This window comes from Adelges cooleyi, unplaced genomic scaffold (assembly GCF_023614345.1).
Source record: "Adelges cooleyi isolate 19-005CV unplaced genomic scaffold, UGA_ACOO_1.1 ACOO_flye_CR_arks_rails_tigmint_CR_PRNA_651, whole genome shotgun sequence".
NCBI classification, from domain to species: Eukaryota; Metazoa; Arthropoda; class Insecta; order Hemiptera; family Adelgidae; genus Adelges; species Adelges cooleyi.
This window is the reverse complement of record NW_026096352.1, coordinates 1032775-1053692: the sequence shown is the minus strand read 5'-3', so window position 1 is coordinate 1053692 and position 20918 is coordinate 1032775. Positions and strand designations below refer to the sequence as shown.

Here is a 20918-nt window from a genome sequence, read left to right as displayed (position 1 = left end):
TATCACAATTTAATAATGCTGAAATAGTTAATTGCTTCAGCCTTTTTTTTTTTCTTGAAACTTATGAAAAAAATTGAGAGCAATGTGATGTACAATTATTTAGTATCAAGTCTATTTAATCTATGCAGTACAAACGATAAAAAAGTGGTTATTGTTTACCAAATGCATAGTGACGCAAACAGGTATACTATGTGTATTTACACAAGCTTATTGTGTATCTTTCATGCAATTGGGACATACGTGTAAAATTCTTTAATTTTTATTTTTATTCAGATTTCACAACTTGAAGGCGGGACTTGAAAATTGTACAGTTAATACTATTGAGTGACTATGAAATTGTATTTGTCTATATTTTGTTTTGTACTATGTTTTTAACATTTACAACAAATACACATATTTTCCAACACTTGCGAACACACGACCTCTTGTAGAACTGCATCATAAAACTACTAAGATCAGTAACTGATAATATAATATTTGCCGTGCAATGTTACATTAGAAAAAACAGTGATCACACGTGAATTAAAAATTGTATTCGTTTTGTAATGTTTACGAAAATTTGCATTATTTATTTTCTCTGTACATTTATATTTTACACGAATACAGTGGACAGCATTCGTTTGAAGACATGGCCAAAGATAAGTTCTTTAATGGTAATATTTAATTATAATTAAAATTGTAATTTAAAAATTTAATTATAATTATTATTTGTATAAGTAATCGAAGAAAATATTTCGTTACAAATGAGCAAACTGCAAGTTTGAATATAAATAAAACTTAAAGGATATAGTTTGTAGTGTTTGTTAAATCCAGAGAAAATAACCGGACCTGTTTTTCATGTTTTTCTGTTTAGTTTTCAATATCGTCTGGAACATTGTGAATTTGACTTACAATATTGTCTTTCAGAAACTGTTCAACTGTTGTTAAAAAGTTATATCATAGTTATATTTTAATTTTCATGATAATTTATTACTGTTAAAGGTCTAGGATTAAACATTTGCGGTTTGCTTATATTTTGCATAATATTGCTTTATATTTTTTTGAAAAACTGTCTTAGATCCTCAGGTCTATAGATCTATAACGTCTATCAAATTTATCAAATCTATCGGACTATAGATCTACTTATAGAACGTCCACATGGTTTTTTTTTTGTACGGTATTTACTATTTTGACACTATCATCTGTCTTGTAATTATTGTATTGCTTACTGTGCTTACTGTACACTGGTTCTTGCTGTTTTATACTGTACCTAAATGATGGATATTATGATGTATATATTTTTTTTTTAGCGAACTAAAGACAAAGGAATTGTGGCAGATAATGATATCAGAAGAACGTACGATAAGGAGTTTGTCGAGCATTTTTGCCGCATGCGTACAATGGAGGCCTTTCGATTAGTGTTCGAAGATGTAGACATACGATCGCTGTGCAATAATTTTGATAAGAATAAAAACCAACTCGAAGAAAAGCATTGCGCGCTGGTCAAGTACAGGAAAAAGATGCAGGCTCTACAGTGCCACAACGGCGTGATTGTACAGTCCATGTTAGCCATTCTGAAGGGTTCGATACGACTCAGGAAGAACGAGACCACCAATGGCAAACGGATATCCGGCGTATTCAAAAAGTTTAGAGTTTACGTTTCTCGAATGCTCTCGGTTTTGTATTACGGCAAGACGAATCCGCCCAGTTGGCTGTGGTTGGTCTACGTCAAGTTTTTGGCGGTCACCGAATGGGATACTTACCGGGAGTCGATCGAAGACGACCTGTTCGAAGACGCACAGCTAACGGTGGATCTCGACAACTTCATTGACACGTGTGTGGCCAACTATTACTTACCGGTCGACCACGAAAAATACGAGGATTTGATCAGAGCTAAGACGAGCGTCGATTCGTTGAAGGCGATCACCGCTGGCCTTTACAACAACCACTCGCTGTGGTCGACTTACAAGTTCGCCGACTTCTTCGTAGTGGACAACATGTACTTGCTGGAGTTCTCCAATGAAAAGCCTAAGCTGTTCGAAGCCGTGCCCCGTATGACCATCGAATGGCACTACACCATGGTACAGTTTGATTGGGAAACGGCAAAATGCAAAACGTCTTTGGAAAATGGCGTGTGGCTGAAGAAGCCGTTCGCGTGCCTCGACTACCAAAACCTGATCGTGCAAGTGGTGATCACGAAACTCCTATGCTACACACTGGTGCATTTGTTGACGTTTAGGAAATTGAAGTTCCAGCACAAACTGTTGAGGTCGTCGCATTCCGACGCAACCGACACGAGCGATTTTCCAAAATATTTACAGAAAGCCATAGGCGATTTGAAAATAAAAGAAGACATTTTTATTGAAATCATCCATCTATTGAGTAGCGAAAAAAACGAGGAAGTCGTTCAGTTCGACCGAATTATCAACGAAGTGAGAACCGTCGTCACTAGGAGTCTGATCGCGCTTCGGGTGAAACGAGTGCACAAAGACGTCATGGAAAATTCCATTAAGTATATCACTAACAGAGCGGAAAACGATGTTATCTTACACAACTGTGACGCCATGAAGACGTTTTGCGCCGATATCTTGTCCATTATTCATCCCGTCGACTTTGAGTTTGTGAATTTCTTCCTCAGCGGGACCGTCTCGTTTCCATACACGTTTCACTACAACGAGACGATTGATGTTGTTATACGAAATAGCTCGAAAACGGTAACCGAGGTAAAGATCACAATATATTATTTGTATTTAGTAGCTTATAATTCAACACCTTTATTATCTCATTGTTTGGCTAAATTAAGTTGGCCACACTGTTTTATTTTAATTTGCGCGGGGGGTTCAGTTTTATGATGAAGTCAATAGAACAATATCTATAATCGAATAATCGATAATATGGTTGTAATGTTATTGAGTAGTAAATAAAAAATCTGTAAAGTTTGATACATTTTTCGTGTTTTCATAGAATGAGATATGAGGTGTTGTACCTTAAGCGATGGTTTCATACTTAAATAAGTATATTTTTAAATATTTTTGGTACGGAGAGCGTGGAGGGTAGGCAAAAAACGATGACGCCTCGTATAATGATCCGATTTTTAACATTTTTATCATGGTTTTTCGAAAACAACAAAAAATTCACAGAAAAAAAGTAAAAATTAGCCATGACTAAACTACTATAATCGTCTTCTTTCAAATGACAAAAACCTAAACTGAACGAAACAATCTAATACAGAAAATAGAAATAAAGTAGTAAAATAATTGATTATTTCAAGCGATTAATTTGTATATTATTTAGTTCTGCAAAATATAGATTGGTATTTTTAGTCAAAGCAAAAAAAAAACAACAATTAATATATTACCTAATCAAATAACTATTTGGTTTATTGTCTTAAATGTTAGCTTACCTATGACATGCATGACTAACCTTCAATGATTATTTTTCTTAAGCTAGCCTAACTTGTTTTATAGAATCCATATGTTTCATGTTCCAAAGAATCAATAAAAGAAGCGAGAACATTAACATTAGAAGAAGTAATGAGAACTTAACATTAACCGAGACGTTTTATTGGTCGATTTGAGTGATACAATTTTTTAAATAATAAACGGCGAGTATGTGCTAATGATGTATACACTGACTTTACATGTTTTAAATTCATAATTATTTATTTAGAAGCTACACTTCAACCGCCAAGCTTAAAAAAAAAATTATTTCAAAATTGTTAATGTATGTCACGTTTTTTAAGCGTGTATTTTTTAACTTGTGTATTCAACTACAATCACGTTTAAAATGTAAACTACTATATTTTATTTACTTTTATATTTGTTTTTTGAACATATTTCAATTATTTTGTTTTTGTTTGCAAAGTGATGTACTTACTCATTATGTACCTTATCTGTTTAGTTATGCACATGAAAAAATAGTGCAATACATTACTTCGTATGCAATGCAATGCAAATCAGTTTGGATTTACAACTGAATATGATAGTCCTTTTATTTTACAATTTAAGTGTAACTCATATTTTGATTTGTAAGCAGTTATTTTGACACTTGTAGCAACAACTCAATAAATTTATAACTAAGTTTATAAAATTTATATTAGTGTGATGCACTGCGAATAAGTAGTTTAACAAATGTTCTCAACAACTAAAAGTCTCATAATGTTCTGTGGACTATTCGCCAACGTAATACTAGTTATTAACGGCCAGTGTAATTTGATGAGTAGCTATATTTCAAAGGTACGTTGAAAGTTTAAAATAATTATTTACCGCAGAAGCCGCTTTAATACGGATCTGTAGAGAGTGTTACCATACTATAAAAATGTGTAGTATAATTTAGTAAATTTATATTGGACCAAAATCCCCCGGCACGGTTTAGTAAACGCTACACTAATGCCCGGTTGCACCAAATATTTACACAGAGATAATCTCGTTTAATTGGGATTAAAATAAATTCTGTTGCATAAACCATGTTTTAAATTTTATCTGTTGTTAAAAATTTACTTTATCACGAATTAAACTACAGGGTCATTGGAGTTAGATAATGGAGTTGTGCGTTATCAGTTTATCATTGATTAGACCCTGTATGATAATAATATTAACTCCTACCGCTGATACCATTTTTTCGATAAGTTTGAAGTTTGGCGCAACCGGGTATATGTGTGTTTAACTGGAATCCGTGTATTTTGTAAAGTTTGTTATTTTTCAACAGAATACCAGTACGGCAGATTTGGAAGTGGCGTACAACGATGTATTCTTAACGGCATTGTGCGACATGAAAACAATGGAAACTAATGCAATCACATTCGATACCGAAGACCTGCTGGTGCTGTCACAGGGCCGGGGAGGGTTGTCCAAAAGACTTCGGCGTAAACAACTAGTGTCGGTAAAAAAGTACTACGAAAAGATGCAGGCCTTGCAGTGTTACAACGGTCTGGTCGTGCGGGCAATGTTGGCATTCCTGAAGGGTTCGGTAGTCAGACGGAGGAACGGTGACGATCCGGAATGTGTTCAAGCCGCGTTCGGCCAATTCAAACGGGACGTTTCGCGCATGCTTGCGGTGCTGTTTAACGGGAAAACCGTGGCGCACGACTGGCTTTGGGCGTTCAATAACCGTCTGATGGCCGTGGCGGAGTGGGGCAAATACGAGGCTACGATCCCCGACGACTTGTTCGGCGACCGCCGTTTGAACGCGGATCTGAGTAATTTCATCAGCACTTGCCAGTTTAGCGGTTACTTGCCGGCCGGCGTTGCTGAAGACCCGGTGGTCCGGCAAGCCGAAACCGACATGGAATCGTTGCAGGCGTTGGTCGATCCGCTGTACAACAACTACTCGCTGAGCCGGGTATACCAGAACGAGCACGTGTTCGCCATGAGCCACTTGTATCCGTTGGAACTGTACTCCTCGCACGAGACCCTAGTGATTTTCGGCAACGTGCCTTGCGTGCGGATCGAATGGAAGAGCTTGGCGTGGCTAGTGCAATGGACGAGGGACCGGTGCGAAGAGCGGCTAAGCGACGGACGGTGGATGGTCGACGCCTATGCCTGTGTCGAGTACCACGACGCTTACGGGCTCGTGTTGAGAGCCAAACTGCTGTGCTACGCGCTGGTGCACTTGGCGGGCTGGCAGAGCCTCGAGCAACGGCAAAGCCAATCCGATATCACTGCACAGACGGCGTTGTTCCTGAAAAGTCTGGAAAGTGCGTTGGACGACTGGAAAATCGACGACACAAAGGTGTTCGCCGATATCTGCGCCTTTCTTGCTGCCAAAAACCACACCAAACCGTCGTCGTTCGACCATATCGTATCCATGGCTCTGGCGGCCGTCTTGAGGATTCTCATACTACTCGGCGTGGACGATGTCTACCACGGCGAACTCGTGCAATCCATCAAGTCCATCAAGTCGGTCGACAGCGATTTCCATTTGGATCAATTCAAGCGCAACGTTCGTTCGTTAAGAACCTTTCACAGCTTAGTCACAAAACTGGTGTCATCCGTTCATTTCCAAATGATCCATTCCTACCGTAGAGGCAGGGCACCTTTTTTGGACACATACTATTTCAATGACACCACAATCACCATTTGACCTACTTTTTGCTTGACTTTGATGCACTGCCAAAGTGCATTAATTTTACGGCGCTTATGTCGGTGTCTCTATAATTTAAAAACGATAATTTTAGAAATTCCCTCCTCGCCGCTTTTCATCATTTTTACAAAAACCTTCACAGTAAAATAGTGAATGGTATCTTTTGGTCCTCGATTAAAATCGGGCATTGAAAACACATTCGTTTTGACTTATTTTTTTAAAAGTTATTTTAAACATTATGATATAAGTAGAATTTTGGTTTATACTTATTATACTCGTATCGTTAAATATTCAAATAGGCGATTTAATGTTTGTTGTCGTTTTTGTTCAGATCAGCCCAACCAACCAGGCCAGATTGTTCCACTCTACAAAGTCTTGGCCTCTATATGGCCCCCTCCAAAATTTAAATACATTTAGTTAAGATTCATAACTACAACTTTTATGATTTTTAAAATAAATTATAATCCTATATTAAAAATGATTTTATGACATAAAAATACTCAAATATTGTAACATAATGAGTTTAACATTTAAATATTGTTTTATTAAAAAATAAATGTCTACTGTGTGAATTCGTTGTATATTTGAATTGATATAATACAATTTTTATTGTTAATTTAAAATATTTGTAATTATTTATTTAGGTATTACAATAGAAAAATTAGTGGTGTGACTAATATTATATGTGATTTTAGGGATGTGAGGGTTACCGTCCCCACTGGTTAATAAACAATTTAAACTTTGGCACCTTCTAAAAAATGTTGGCCTCTGTCTGCTACTGCTACTGCCGGTACAGCAAAACGTAGTTATAAAAATTACTTAACTATATCAGCAACAACTGTAAGTGGGCGTTGTTTTTTAACATCATATTATAATGTGGTTACACCGAAAAGAAGCTATTTGACAGCAAATATTTTAAATATATTATACTTTTATAATTTATACCAAAATCGAAATTTATAAATGTATTTAATATAGTTAATATTATGATAGAATGTGTACAATTATAGGATTACATAATCTATAGTCACTCGTAGTAATTATTATGTTTCGTTAAATATGAATAGGTAATTATTGCACAATTTAGGCATTATGTTTGAATGATGTATTGTACTTTTTACTATCTTTATACCTATACTATATGGAGAATAAGTTGATCTATATGAAAAACAGTGAAATTTTTTTTTTTTTGTCAATATAAAAACATAAAAAAACGTTTTAGTTAATTTTTCTAATTTTATTTTACACTACAGATATTTAATTTACTATCGGCTGCGATAACGTCATATCGATATGAAGAGGAATGGCGTCATGGTGGAGAATATGACTCATCATTAAAAGTGTTTTCACAAAGTTGATATAAAAAAAGGGACTTAAGTTCAATCGGTAATTAATTGACCCATTCGACCCTGGCATACTTATACGAGTAGGCAACTTCAAAAAAATTCAACTTTAGTTTAGGGACCTATGTGATACATAAGTATAATCCTTAATTTACTAATATTTGTTAAAAAATATATACAAAAAGAATATATAGTTAACCAAAAGGTAAGCATTTTATATAGTTTGAGATATGATACTAAAATAGTTGAAATTTATATTTTAATTAGATTAATTTTAATTGTGATTACATTTTCCGCTATAACTACTGAGCAAGTGACACTAAAAATCTGAAATTTGTTTTTTTTTTCCATGAGTTAACATGTTTATGTAAACGTACCAATAATTACTGCCAACTTAATCATATTTTTAATGACAATAAAGGTGTTCAAATTAAAATTTGTTGGCTATTTTTATCTGGACGCATAACTCTATCACACTCTCCCTCTTATCCTACCCTTTAATCTTTAGTAACTTAAATAGTAATTACCAAATCTAGTTATCGACCAGTCAACCTTTTCAGCAAATCATTCTTAACAAAAAAAATTAAAAAAATTAAAATAGTTAAGTGCAATAAAAAACGTGGTGCTTATAGCGCAAATAAGTATAAACTATTAAAAAAAAAATCTTAAAAATATTCACTAGAACAAGTTATTTAGTTTGTCAAATCGTTGTGGACCACACTGTATATATATATAAATATGTACGTAATATATAAGTAAGTGTATTTGTATTTAGTCAAACACAATGTGTTACAATCGTAACTACTGTGTTTGACGGCTTAAACCATTGTGGACAGGACTCCAAAAGTAAATAAGCTTGCATAAACACCGAGAACAAAATTTCAAGGAATACACTGTTAAAAGTAAACAAAAAATAAATGTAATGTAGGATTTTAGGACAATTCCATTTATTTTATATAAATTATGGTCATTTTTCATTACAAAAGACTTTTTAAGAACGATAAGCTCGTATAATGGTTCAAACGTATTATATTGTTACTAGGTATTAGTCAAAATTAAAATCTAACACCGATTCGTACTATTTTCTATTAAAATAAATAATAAATACTACTCTTTCAAAATCGTTTACAAATATATTCGTGTGTTTGTAAATATCATTGTTTTTAAATTACTAATAAATCGTATGTTATCGAGACTTCAAGATAAATACTTTTTTAAGTGCTTAAGTCACTAGTGTTTTGTTCTTAATGGATCACTCTGTGATACTACATCTGGGTTGAAACTAGAATCGAATGTTTGCTTAAAAATAATTTTGATTAAGATTTTTTTTTCTTTTACAATATTGTATCAAGTGTTACATTTATCACTGACGTTAATTTTTAGAGATTTTATTTTTTTAGCGTTTAGGCTTGTATATGTGTTATAAATTCTCGATTGTCTATAGCAAAGTATCGATTGCTAGCATCGCATCCGAAAGGCTGACAAAGCGCAACCAGTATTGGAACTAAAATGTCATACACGCTGCCTATTGTTCCTGTCTTGTCTATAAGACTTCCGAGAGCACCCAGTAAGATTTTTACGTGTAAATCTCGGGACAAATTTAATATACTACCAAATTCAACCACTAGATTGTACCATTCTTGTGCTTAGTGCAAGTAGAGGGCCGATTTAATAGTGTAATCCAGTAAATATGTCATGTGTTTTAACGTTAGACGATACAAGATGATTTTTAAATAATCATAACACGCGTTGTAGTATAATTTAATGGGATAAAGGTTGGTGATAGTCCAATCCAAGTAACGCGCATTAAACCAAAATGTATACAATATCGTGCTAGTGTTGTTTCATTCCATTTTCAAGTTGTACACGTATTGTTAGTCGTATTTGAGATTTTCAAGTATGCCCAGGTTGTGCAAAAAAAGCGATTGGTTACTTGTATTAAGCTCTAGCATTTCATTCAACAGACAACAAGTTCTAAAAAATACTGAAGTCGATACAATGTTTTATATTGTACTATTGTTGAAAAAATCTCAAAAACTGTTTGTTCACATTTGTTCTCACCATTTTATTTCACTTAGTCAAAAAATATGGTCTAAGCAAATACAACTACAGCAAAAATGTTGTTTTCCTTGTAGTGCCATAAGCATGAATAAAAAAATTCAAATTTTGTGTTATTAGCTATAATATCTTCAGTTACAAATATTCGTCACCTTAAGAACCAAGCAAACGTATTACTTTTTGACCGAATAAATCTTTTTTAAAAATTAAATATGGTGCATTACAGTATACTGAAAACTGTTCTGGGCTTGATGTTGTTCGTATACACTTCAGTGCGGTCATTGGAAACTGGATACAAGTATGCGGAAAACCCTACTAAAAATGATGAACTCTATAACGACTTAAAATGTGGATACATGCTTGACGGGTATACACACTTAAGGGTAATTAAGCTTTTACTTGCACCACCATATAATACAGATATTAAATTTTTGTTTGGCACCATTCATATTATCAACAATATAGTGAAATCCCAGATAGTTTCGCTGTTTGGTTTGAATGGAGTACGCATTGGCGCCATGTGGTTACTACATTTGTTCACGAGTTTGGTAACCGGTTCTTATCAGGAATCAAGACATCCTACGGAAGACCATCCAAAAATGTTTGAAACTCTTGACTATGTCATCAATAAACTAGAGGATGACCTAGCCGGGTGCCGTAAAGACAATTCATTCGACTGGTACGACAGCGTATTAGAGTCACACTCACGTAAGATGTTTGGATTTGATATATATAAAAATATAGTCGTAAAGCACTTGAAAAAATCCAGAGCTCTGCTGGAAAAAAACAGTATAATAAGTAAATATTTGTTGAGAAAAACGCTCACAGGTTATATAACAAACCAATCGCTTTTTTTGCACAACCTGGGCTTTTATGAAGAGCTTAAAAATGACTTACAATACGTATACAACCTGAAAATGGAATGGAATTACACTAGCACGATACTGTATATATTTTGGGTAAATGCGCGTTACTTGAATTGGAATAACACCAACCTTTATCCCATTAAATTATACTATAACGCGTGTTATGACTTTTTAAAAATCATCATGTTTCGTCTGACGTTAAAACACATGACATATTTACTACATTACGATATGAATTCTGAACCCTACTTGCACTACGCACAAGCATGGTACAATCTAGTGGTTGAATTCGGTAGTATATTAAATTTGTCCCGAGATTTACATGTAAAAATCTTACTGGGTGCTCTCGGAAGTCTTATAAACAAGACAGGAACAATAAGCAGCGTTTATGACATTTTAGTTCCAATACTGGTTGCGCTTTGTCAGCCTTTCGGATGCGATGCTAGCAATCGATACTACGCTATAGACAATCGAGAATTTACAATACAATATACAAGCCTGAGCGCTCAAAAAAAAAAATCCCTGAAAATTACCGTCAGTGATGTGTGGATCGAGTACAATAGTTTAGAGAACGCGAAAACTTTCTTATCTCATCTGAAGCTGGCTTTCAGTAATGTAAACTTCAGCACCATTCAGTTACTTACAGAATATATCGATGAACTCAATCCGAAAAATGATGATGTTGTAAGGTCGAAAGAATATACCGAGGGGTTGGAAAATCTACATATTTCAGATTCAGATTAATAATAGTCTTTAATATTACAAATTTATATAAACTATTAAATGGCTATTACATTATAATAATAATCGATGTCTATGATTGCGAATTTAAGCCACAGTCATTTTCTGGATTTAATATTTCATTTACAGTAATTTCTTTCTTTAGTAAAAACTCTTATACACGGATAAGCGTATTTTGACAATTATGTTGCCATCTTCGGCGCTTACAGTAAGCTGTATAGTATTATCGGCTGCGATAACGTCGTATCGATATGAGGAACGATGGCGTCATGGTGGAGGATATGAATCATCATTACAAGTGTTTTCACAAAGTAATATTTGTTAAAAAAATATATACAAAAAAAATATAAAGTTCACCAATAGGTGAATTTTAAATAGTTTGAGATATCATACTAAAATAATTGCAATTTTTATTTTAATTAGATGCTTTTATTGTGATTACATTTCCCGCTATAACAACTGAACAAGTGATGCTAAAAATCTGGAATTTGTTTTTTTCAATGAGTTAACATGATTATGTAAACGTATTGATAATTACTGACAATTTAAAATGTCTTAAATCATATTTGTAATGACAACCAACAACAGTCTTTTCAACTACATCTACGAGTAGGTTAGGCAACAAAGGTGTTCAAATTAAAGCTATTATTTATTTACTTTTTACACGTTTACTACCCGACCTATTCGTACAAGTAATTCGCTTAAATCACTTAAAATTTAGTCTAAAATAAGTTTAAATTGGTTAATAGGGTTTTTGATATGAATACGGATTATGGCTTATGTTCATCTTTCAACCTCCAAGTAGCATAAGACATATTCATAATGCAGTTTTCTTTAAGAGAGAAACTAACGGTTTTTTTATATGTTTGTGTTAAAATTTACCATGCGATTTTCAAAGTCAATATTATTTCTGCTCAACAACTTTTTAGTTGAATTAATTGCACATAATTATAGATTTTTGAAGCTGATTCCAAAAAATATATATCCATTTTACCCAAATTTCTCTCTCATCGAGTTAAGTCTAGCATACTATAGGTATATACACTTTACAGTGTTCACTTTATTACTTTATTCAATAAAGAAATCAGTTAAGCTTATCATCCTTTCAAGGCACTGATGTATATATTATACATGTATGTGTGTTTGTATTTAGGCAAACTCAATTTGTACATTCGTAATGGTTTAATCAATAAATATATATAAATATGATAACTGCAGATCTCCTATGTTTGACGGTTTATACCATCGTGGACAGGACTCCATAAGTAAATAAGCTTGCATAAAACACCGAGAACAAATTTTCAAGGAATACACTGTTAAAAGTAAACAAAAAATAAATGTGATGTAGGATTTTAGGACAATTCCATTTATTTTATATAAATTATGGTCATTTTTCATTACAAAGTACTTTTTAAGAACGATAAGCTCGTATAATGGTTCAAACGTATTATATTGTTACTAGCGTCATTAGTCAAAATTAAAATCTAACACCGATTCGTACTATTTTCTATTAAAATAAATAATAAATACTACTCTTTCAAAATCGTTTACAAATATATTCGTGTGTTTGTAAATATCATTGTTTTTAAATTACTAATAAATCGTATGTTATCGAGACTTCAAGATAAATACTTTTTTAAGTGCTTAAGTCACTAGTGTTTTGTTCTTAATGGATCACTCTGTGATACTACATCTGGGTTGAAACTAGAATCGAATGTTTGCTTAAAAATAATTTTGATTAAGATTTTTTTTTCTTTTACAATATTGTATCAAGTGTTACATTTATCACTGACGTTAATTTTTAGAGATTTTATTTTTTTAGCGTTTAGGCTTGTATATGTGTTATAAATTCTCGATTGTCTATAGCAAAGTATCGATTGCTAGCATCGCATCCGAAAGGCTGACAAAGCGCAACCAGTATTGGAACTAAAATGTCATACACGCTGCCTATTGTTCCTGTCTTGTCTATAAGACTTCCGAGAGCACCCAGTAAGATTTTTACGTGTAAATCTCGGGACAAATTTAATATACTACCAAATTCAACCACTAGATTGTACCATTCTTGTGCTTAGTGCAAGTAGAGGGCCGATTTAATAGTGTAATCCAGTAAATATGTCATGTGTTTTAACGTTAGACGATACAAGATGATTTTTAAATAATCATAACACGCGTTGTAGTATAATTTAATGGGATAAAGGTTGGTGATAGTCCAATCCAAGTAACGCGCATTAAACCAAAATGTATACAATATCGTGCTAGTGTTGTTTCATTCCATTTTCAAGTTGTACACGTATTGTTAGTCGTATTTGAGATTTTCAAGTATGCCCAGGTTGTGCAAAAAAAGCGATTGGTTACTTGTATTAAGCTCTAGCATTTCATTCAACAGACAACAAGTTCTAAAAAATACTGAAGTCGATACAATGTTTTATATTGTACTATTGTTGAAAAAATCTCAAAAACTGTTTGTTCACATTTGTTCTCACCATTTTATTTCACTTAGTCAAAAAATATGGTCTAAGCAAATACAACTACAGCAAAAATGTTGTTTTCCTTGTAGTGCCATAAGCATGAATAAAAAAATTCAAATTTTGTGTTATTAGCTATAATATCTTCAGTTACAAATATTCGTCACCTTAAGAACCAAGCAAACGTATTACTTTTTGACCGAATAAATCTTTTTTAAAAATTAAATATGGTGCATTACAGTATACTGAAAACTGTTCTGGGCTTGATGTTGTTCGTATACACTTCAGTGCGGTCATTGGAAACTGGATACAAGTATGCGGAAAACCCTACTAAAAATGATGAACTCTATAACGACTTAAAATGTGGATACATGCTTGACGGGTATACACACTTAAGGGTAATTAAGCTTTTACTTGCACCACCATATAATACAGATATTAAATTTTTGTTTGGCACCATTCATATTATCAACAATATAGTGAAATCCCAGATAGTTTCGCTGTTTGGTTTGAATGGAGTACGCATTGGCGCCATGTGGTTACTACATTTGTTCACGAGTTTGGTAACCGGTTCTTATCAGGAATCAAGACATCCTACGGAAGACCATCCAAAAATGTTTGAAACTCTTGACTATGTCATCAATAAACTAGAGGATGACCTAGCCGGGTGCCGTAAAGACAATTCATTCGACTGGTACGACAGCGTATTAGAGTCACACTCACGTAAGATGTTTGGATTTGATATATATAAAAATATAGTCGTAAAGCACTTGAAAAAATCCAGAGCTCTGCTGGAAAAAAACAGTATAATAAGTAAATATTTGTTGAGAAAAACGCTCACAGGTTATATAACAAACCAATCGCTTTTTTTGCACAACCTGGGCTTTTATGAAGAGCTTAAAAATGACTTACAATACGTATACAACCTGAAAATGGAATGGAATTACACTAGCACGATACTGTATATATTTTGGGTAAATGCGCGTTACTTGAATTGGAATAACACCAACCTTTATCCCATTAAATTATACTATAACGCGTGTTATGACTTTTTAAAAATCATCATGTTTCGTCTGACGTTAAAACACATGACATATTTACTACATTACGATATGAATTCTGAACCCTACTTGCACTACGCACAAGCATGGTACAATCTAGTGGTTGAATTCGGTAGTATATTAAATTTGTCCCGAGATTTACATGTAAAAATCTTACTGGGTGCTCTCGGAAGTCTTATAAACAAGACAGGAACAATAAGCAGCGTTTATGACATTTTAGTTCCAATACTGGTTGCGCTTTGTCAGCCTTTCGGATGCGATGCTAGCAATCGATACTACGCTATAGACAATCGAGAATTTACAATACAATATACAAGCCTGAGCGCTCAAAAAAAAAAATCCCTGAAAATTACCGTCAGTGATGTGTGGATCGAGTACAATAGTTTGGAGAACGCGAAAACTTTCTTATCTCATCTGAAGCTGGCTTTCAGTAATGTAAACTTCAGCACCATTCAGTTACTTACAGAATATATCGATGAACTCAATCCGAAAAATGATGATGTTGTAAGGTCGAAAGAATATACCGAGGGGTTGGAAAATCTACATATTTCAGATTCAGATTAATAATAGTCTTTAATATTACAAAATTATATAAACTATTAAATGGCTATTACATTATAATAATAATCGATGTCTATGATTGCGAATTTAAGCCACAGTCATTTTCTGGATTTAATATTTCATTTACAGTAATTTCTTTCTTTAGTAAAAACTCTTATACACGGATAAGCGTATTTTGACAATTATGTTGCCATCTTCGGCGCTTACAGTAAGCTGTATAGTATTATCGGCTGCGATAACGTCGTATCGATATGAGGAACGATGGCGTCATGGTGGAGGATATGAATCATCATTACAAGTGTTTTCACAAAGTAATATTTGTTAAAAAAATATATACAAAAAAAATATAAAGTTCACCAATAGGTGAATTTTAAATAGTTTGAGATATCATACTAAAATAATTGCAATTTTTATTTTAATTAGATGCTTTTATTGTGATTACATTTCCCGCTATAACAACTGAACAAGTGATGCTAAAAATCTGGAATTTGTTTTTTTCAATGAGTTAACATGATTATGTAAACGTATTGATAATTACTGACAATTTAAAATGTCTTAAATCATATTTGTAATGACAACCAACAACAGTCTTTTCAACTACATCTACGAGTAGGTTAGGCAACAAAGGTGTTCAAATTAAAGCTATTATTTATTTACTTTTTACACGTTTACTACCCGACCTATTCGTACAAGTAATTCGCTTAAATCACTTAAAATTTAGTCTAAAATAAGTTTAAATTGGTTAATAGGGTTTTTGATATGAATACGGATTATGGCTTATGTTCATCTTTCAACCTCCAAGTAGCATAAGACATATTCATAATGCAGTTTTCTTTAAGAGAGAAACTAACGGTTTTTTTATATGTTTGTGTTAAAATTTACCATGCGATTTTCAAAGTCAATATTATTTCTGCTCAACAACTTTTTGGTTGAATTAATTGCACATAATTATAGATTTTTGAAGCTGATTCCAAAAAATATATATCCATTTTACCCAAATTTCTCTCTCGTCGAGTTAAGTCTAGTATACTATAGGTATATACACTTTACAGTGTTCACTTTATTACTTTATTCAATAAAGAAATCAGTTAAGCTTATCATCCTTTCAAGGCACTGATGTATATATTATACATGTATGTGTGTTTGTATTTAGGCAAACTCAATTTGTACATTCGTAATGGTTTAATCAATAAATATATATAAATATGATAACTGCAGATCTCCTATGTTTGACGGTTTATACCATCGTGGACAGGACTCCATAGGTAAAAAAGCTCGCATAAAACACTGAGAACAAATTTTCAAGGAATACACTGTTAAAAGTAAACAAAAAATAAATGTGATGTAGGATTTCGGAATTAAGAAAAAAGAAAGATATAAATTAAATTAAGAAACTATAATATTATAGGATACCTGTGGCAAATGTATAAAGTAAAATTCGAGTCTACCGATTGCCGAATCGACTTTGGTGAATCTAAGGCAATGAATGAAATTTATCATAGTATAATAAAGTTTTAATTATTTTTATCTACACGCGTTACTCTACCGCACTCCACCTCCTATCCTACACTATAAACTTAAATAACTTTAAAAGTAATTATCCAAAACTGCTCTAAAACTAGCTCAAACGAGTGTAAATTATTTTTTTTTTTAAAAACTTAAAAATATTCACTAGAACAAAAGTTATTTCATTTGTCAGGTCTTTGTGGGATACCCTGTATACCGTAGACCAAAAAAAAAAACCATTTGTAGGTAGAACAAGAAATGGAGATATTTTTACTATAGACCTTTAGCAATGAAGTGGACCAGCTTTTATCGATTGTATGAGTATTATAACAAAAAATATCACTGTAAGAAAATGTTCCATCTCAGTTTATTTCTAGACTTAAACCACTTTTCCTTATACTATTATTTATTATTATTAGGAATAATTTGATTCTTCGAAATCTCGGTTGATAATCAGTTTTGGATAATAAGTTACTAAAGTTTCATGTTTAGGACGGGTTAAAGGGTGGAGTAAAGTAATATTTTTATATATACTTTACTATTTAGATTTATCAAAAGTTGACAGCGCTCTTGAAAGTTCTAAAAAAGAGAAACATTAATCAATTTTATAAAATTTTAAAATAACATAAACAAAAATGTTTTCAAAAAAAAAACTACAATTGAAAATATTTTATGATAAAATGAGTGTTTTGTTCTTAATGGATCACTCTGTATTACTACATCTGGGTTTAAACTAAAATCGAATGTTTGCTTAAAAATAATTTTGTCAACGTTTTTTTTTCTTTTACAATATTTTATCAAATGTTACATTTATATGTACGTTATATGATACATTGCAACCAACAGAACGACCTCTTTGTTATAGCATAGTGTAAAGAGAATTTGATATAAATTTATTACTGTATAGCTTTAGTAAACTCTACTATCTTAGCCGAGGATTTGATTTTGACACTGTAGTATAACATTGTTCATTATGTTCCAAAATAATATATTAACAAGCTGTTTTTATGTATGAGAGTTGTGATATTCGAAAATACAAAATACCTTATTAATATGTCTTACGTTAAATTAATCATTTAAATTAAAAAATATATAAAAGTAGTAAATAGAAGTAAAAATCAGTAGGCTACAGTATTAAACTTAACAATTTTTCCCCACCAGTCATACTTAATAATCAAATCCCTATCACAAGTTATTGAAGCTTCAAGTTTAGAGCGGGGGGAAAGGTGGAGTGTAGTATTATTTTTGTCTGCGCGCATTTCCCCTCTAATCCTAACTTTAAAACTCTTATAACATAAAAATTAGTAATCCGAAACTGGTTAACGACCAGTCAAAACTTTTAGTACATTATTCTTAATTTAAAAAGTTAATAAAATATATACGTTACTATTTAAGTTTCAAAAGTTGCTATCAAAAAAAAATAAGTTGGGAGAGGGTAAAAGCAAAAAAAATTGTAAAAAATGTAGATCACATTGTATAAAAACCATATGAAAAACAAAATTTTAATTCCTGATTAAACCATATGAGAAATTAAGCGCTTCACAAAAAGTGGATCACCCAGTACTATAAAACGTGTTTTAGACAGTTTCAAATTAAAAAATTATATTATTAACGAACGTTTGACAGTTAAAAAAAAATGGTCTAAGCAAATAAATCTACAACAAAAAATGATTTTATTTCTTTTAAAGTGTCATTAATACGTATAAAAAAATTCGAATTTATTCTTGTTAACTATAATAACATGAGTTACAACATTCCGCCACCTTATGAACCAAGCAACCGATTAAATCATTAATAATATCAACAATATAATGATATCCCAGATAGTTTCGCTGTACGATTTGAATGAATTACGTATTGGCGCTATGTGGTTAATACATTTGTTCACTGCTTTGGTAAGTACATAACATCAGGAATCAAGACATCCTACGGAAGACCATCCGAAATTTTTCGAAACTCTTGACTAGATCATCAATAAACTAGAGGATGGCCTAGCCGGGTGCCGTAAAGACAATTCATTCGACTGGTACGACAGCGTATTAGAGTCACACTCACGTAAGATGTTTGGATTTGATATATATCAAAATATAGTCGTAGAGAACTTGAAAAAATCCAGAGCTCTGCTGGAAAAAAACCGCATAATTAGTGATGTTTCGTTGAATAAAAGGCTAGAGCTTAGTTCAAAAATCCAATCGCTTTTTCTGCACAACCTGGGCTTGCATGAAACGCTCAAAGACGACTTACAAAACGTATACAACTTGAAAGTTGTATACAAGAAACTATACTATGTACGACTTGAGTAAATGCGCGTTACTTGGATTGGACTAACACCAACCATTTATCCCATTAAATTTTACTACAACGCGTGTTATGACTTTTTGAAAATCATCTTGTATCGTACACAGCTTGCTGAACATTCTCGGAAATCTTATAAACGGCAAACAGACAATAGTCAGTATGAAGAACTTCTTAGTTGCAATACTGGTTACGCTTTGTAAACCTTTCGGATGCGATGCTAGCAATCGATTCGTTATAGACAATCGAGAATTTACAAAACAACATACAAGTCTGACCGCAGAAGAAATAAAATCTTTGAAATGTACGGTGAGTACTATGGGAATCGAGCACAATAGTTCGGAAAACGCGAAAGCTTACTTGTCTCATCTAAGGTTGGCTTTCAGAATATCAAAATATGTTTTTAAAAAAATTGTTATCAAAAATCAATTCTTTTTTTTTATTTATAAAATGCATCATCCATTAAACATAGGATATACAAGAAGAATTTTTGATTCTCAAAAGTTAAAGAAGTTCTACAAAATACTGAAGTCGATACTATGTTTTTATATCGTACTATGGTTTAAAAAGTCTCAAAAACTGTTTGTTCTCACTATTATGTTACACACAGTTAAAAAATATGGTCTAAACAAATACAACTACAGCAAAAATGTTGTTTTCCTTGTAGTGTCATAAGAACAAATAAAAAAATACAAATTTTGTTTTGTTAACTATAATATCTTTAGTCACAACTATTCGTCATCTTAAGAACCAAGCAAACGTACTACGTTTTAACCGAATAAGACTTTTTTAAAAATTAAATATGGTGCATTACAGTATACTGAAATTTGTTATGGGCTTGATGTTGTTCGTATACACTTCAGTGCAGTCATTGGAAACTGGGTACCAGAATGCGGAAAACTCTACTAAAAATGATGAACTCTATAACGACTTAAAATGTGGATACATGCTTGACGGGTATACACACTTAAGGGTAATTAAGCTTTTACTTGCACCACCTTATAATACAAAATTCAAATTGTTGCAATCCGCTGTTAATAATATCAACAGTATAGTGAGATCCCAGATAGTTTCGCTGTACGATTTGAATGGAGTACGTATTGGCGCAATGTGGTTATTACATTTGTTCACCGCTTTGGTAAGTGCATTATATCATGAATCAAGACATCCAACGGAGGACCATCCGAAATTTTTCGAAACTCTTGACTATGTCATCAATAAACTAGAGGATGACCTAGCCGGGTGCCGTAAAGACAATTCATTCGACTGGTACGACAGCGTATTAGAGTCACACTCACGTAAGATGTTTGGATTTGATATATATCAAAATATAGTCGTAGAGAACTTGAAAAAATCCAGAGCTCTGCTGGAAAAAAACCGCATAATTAGTGATGTTTCGTTGAATAAAAGGCTAGAGCTTAGTTCAAAAATCCAATCGCTTTTTTTGCACAACCTGGGCGTAAATGAAACACTCAAAGACGATTTACAAGACGTATACAACTTGAAAATGGAATGGAACTACACTAGCACGATACTGTATACAAATTGGGCAAATGCGCGTTACTTGGATTGGACTTACACCAACCTTTATCCCATTAAATTATACTACAACGCGTGTTATGACTATTTAAAAATCATCATGTTTCGTCTGACGTTAAAACACATGACATATTTACTACATTACGATATGAATTCCGAACCCTACTTGCAATACGCGCAAGCATGGTACGATCTAGTGGTAGAATTCGGTACTATGTTAAACTTGTCCGAAGATTTACATGTAAAAAGCTTACTGGGCGCTCTTGGAAAGCTTATAAACAAGACAGGGACAATAGGCAGCGTGTACGACATTTTAGTTCCAATACTGGTTGCGCTTTGTCAGCCTTTCGGATGCGATGCTAGCAATCGATACTACGCTATAGACAATCGAGAATTTACAGTACAATATACAAGTCTGACCGC

The 20918-nt window shown here is 32.8% G+C and overlaps 1 protein-coding gene across 1 annotated transcript; it reads left to right on the top strand.

The window, feature by feature from the left end:
* The first annotated feature begins 495 nt into the window (after positions 1 to 495).
* Positions 496 to 6513, top strand: LOC126844512 (uncharacterized). Its single transcript, XM_050582765.1, has 3 exons — positions 496 to 653; positions 1290 to 2702; positions 4687 to 6513. Exons 1-3 carry the CDS (start codon positions 546 to 548, stop codon positions 6058 to 6060), a joined length of 2895 nt encoding a protein of 964 aa, XP_050438722.1. The 5' UTR covers positions 496 to 545; the 3' UTR covers positions 6061 to 6513.
* Positions 6514 to 20918: the final 14405 nt, after the last annotated feature.

Coding starts and splice junctions, on each gene's coding strand:
- LOC126844512 (XM_050582765.1), top strand. CDS start 546: ATGTTTACGAAAATTTGCATTATTTATTTTCTCTGTACATTTATATTT. Junction 654..1,289: donor CAAAGATAAGTTCTTTAATG/GTAATATTTAAT, acceptor TTTTTTTTTTAG/CGAACTAAAGACAAAGGAAT. Junction 2,703..4,686: donor GCTCGAAAACGGTAACCGAG/GTAAAGATCACA, acceptor ATTTTTCAACAG/AATACCAGTACGGCAGATTT.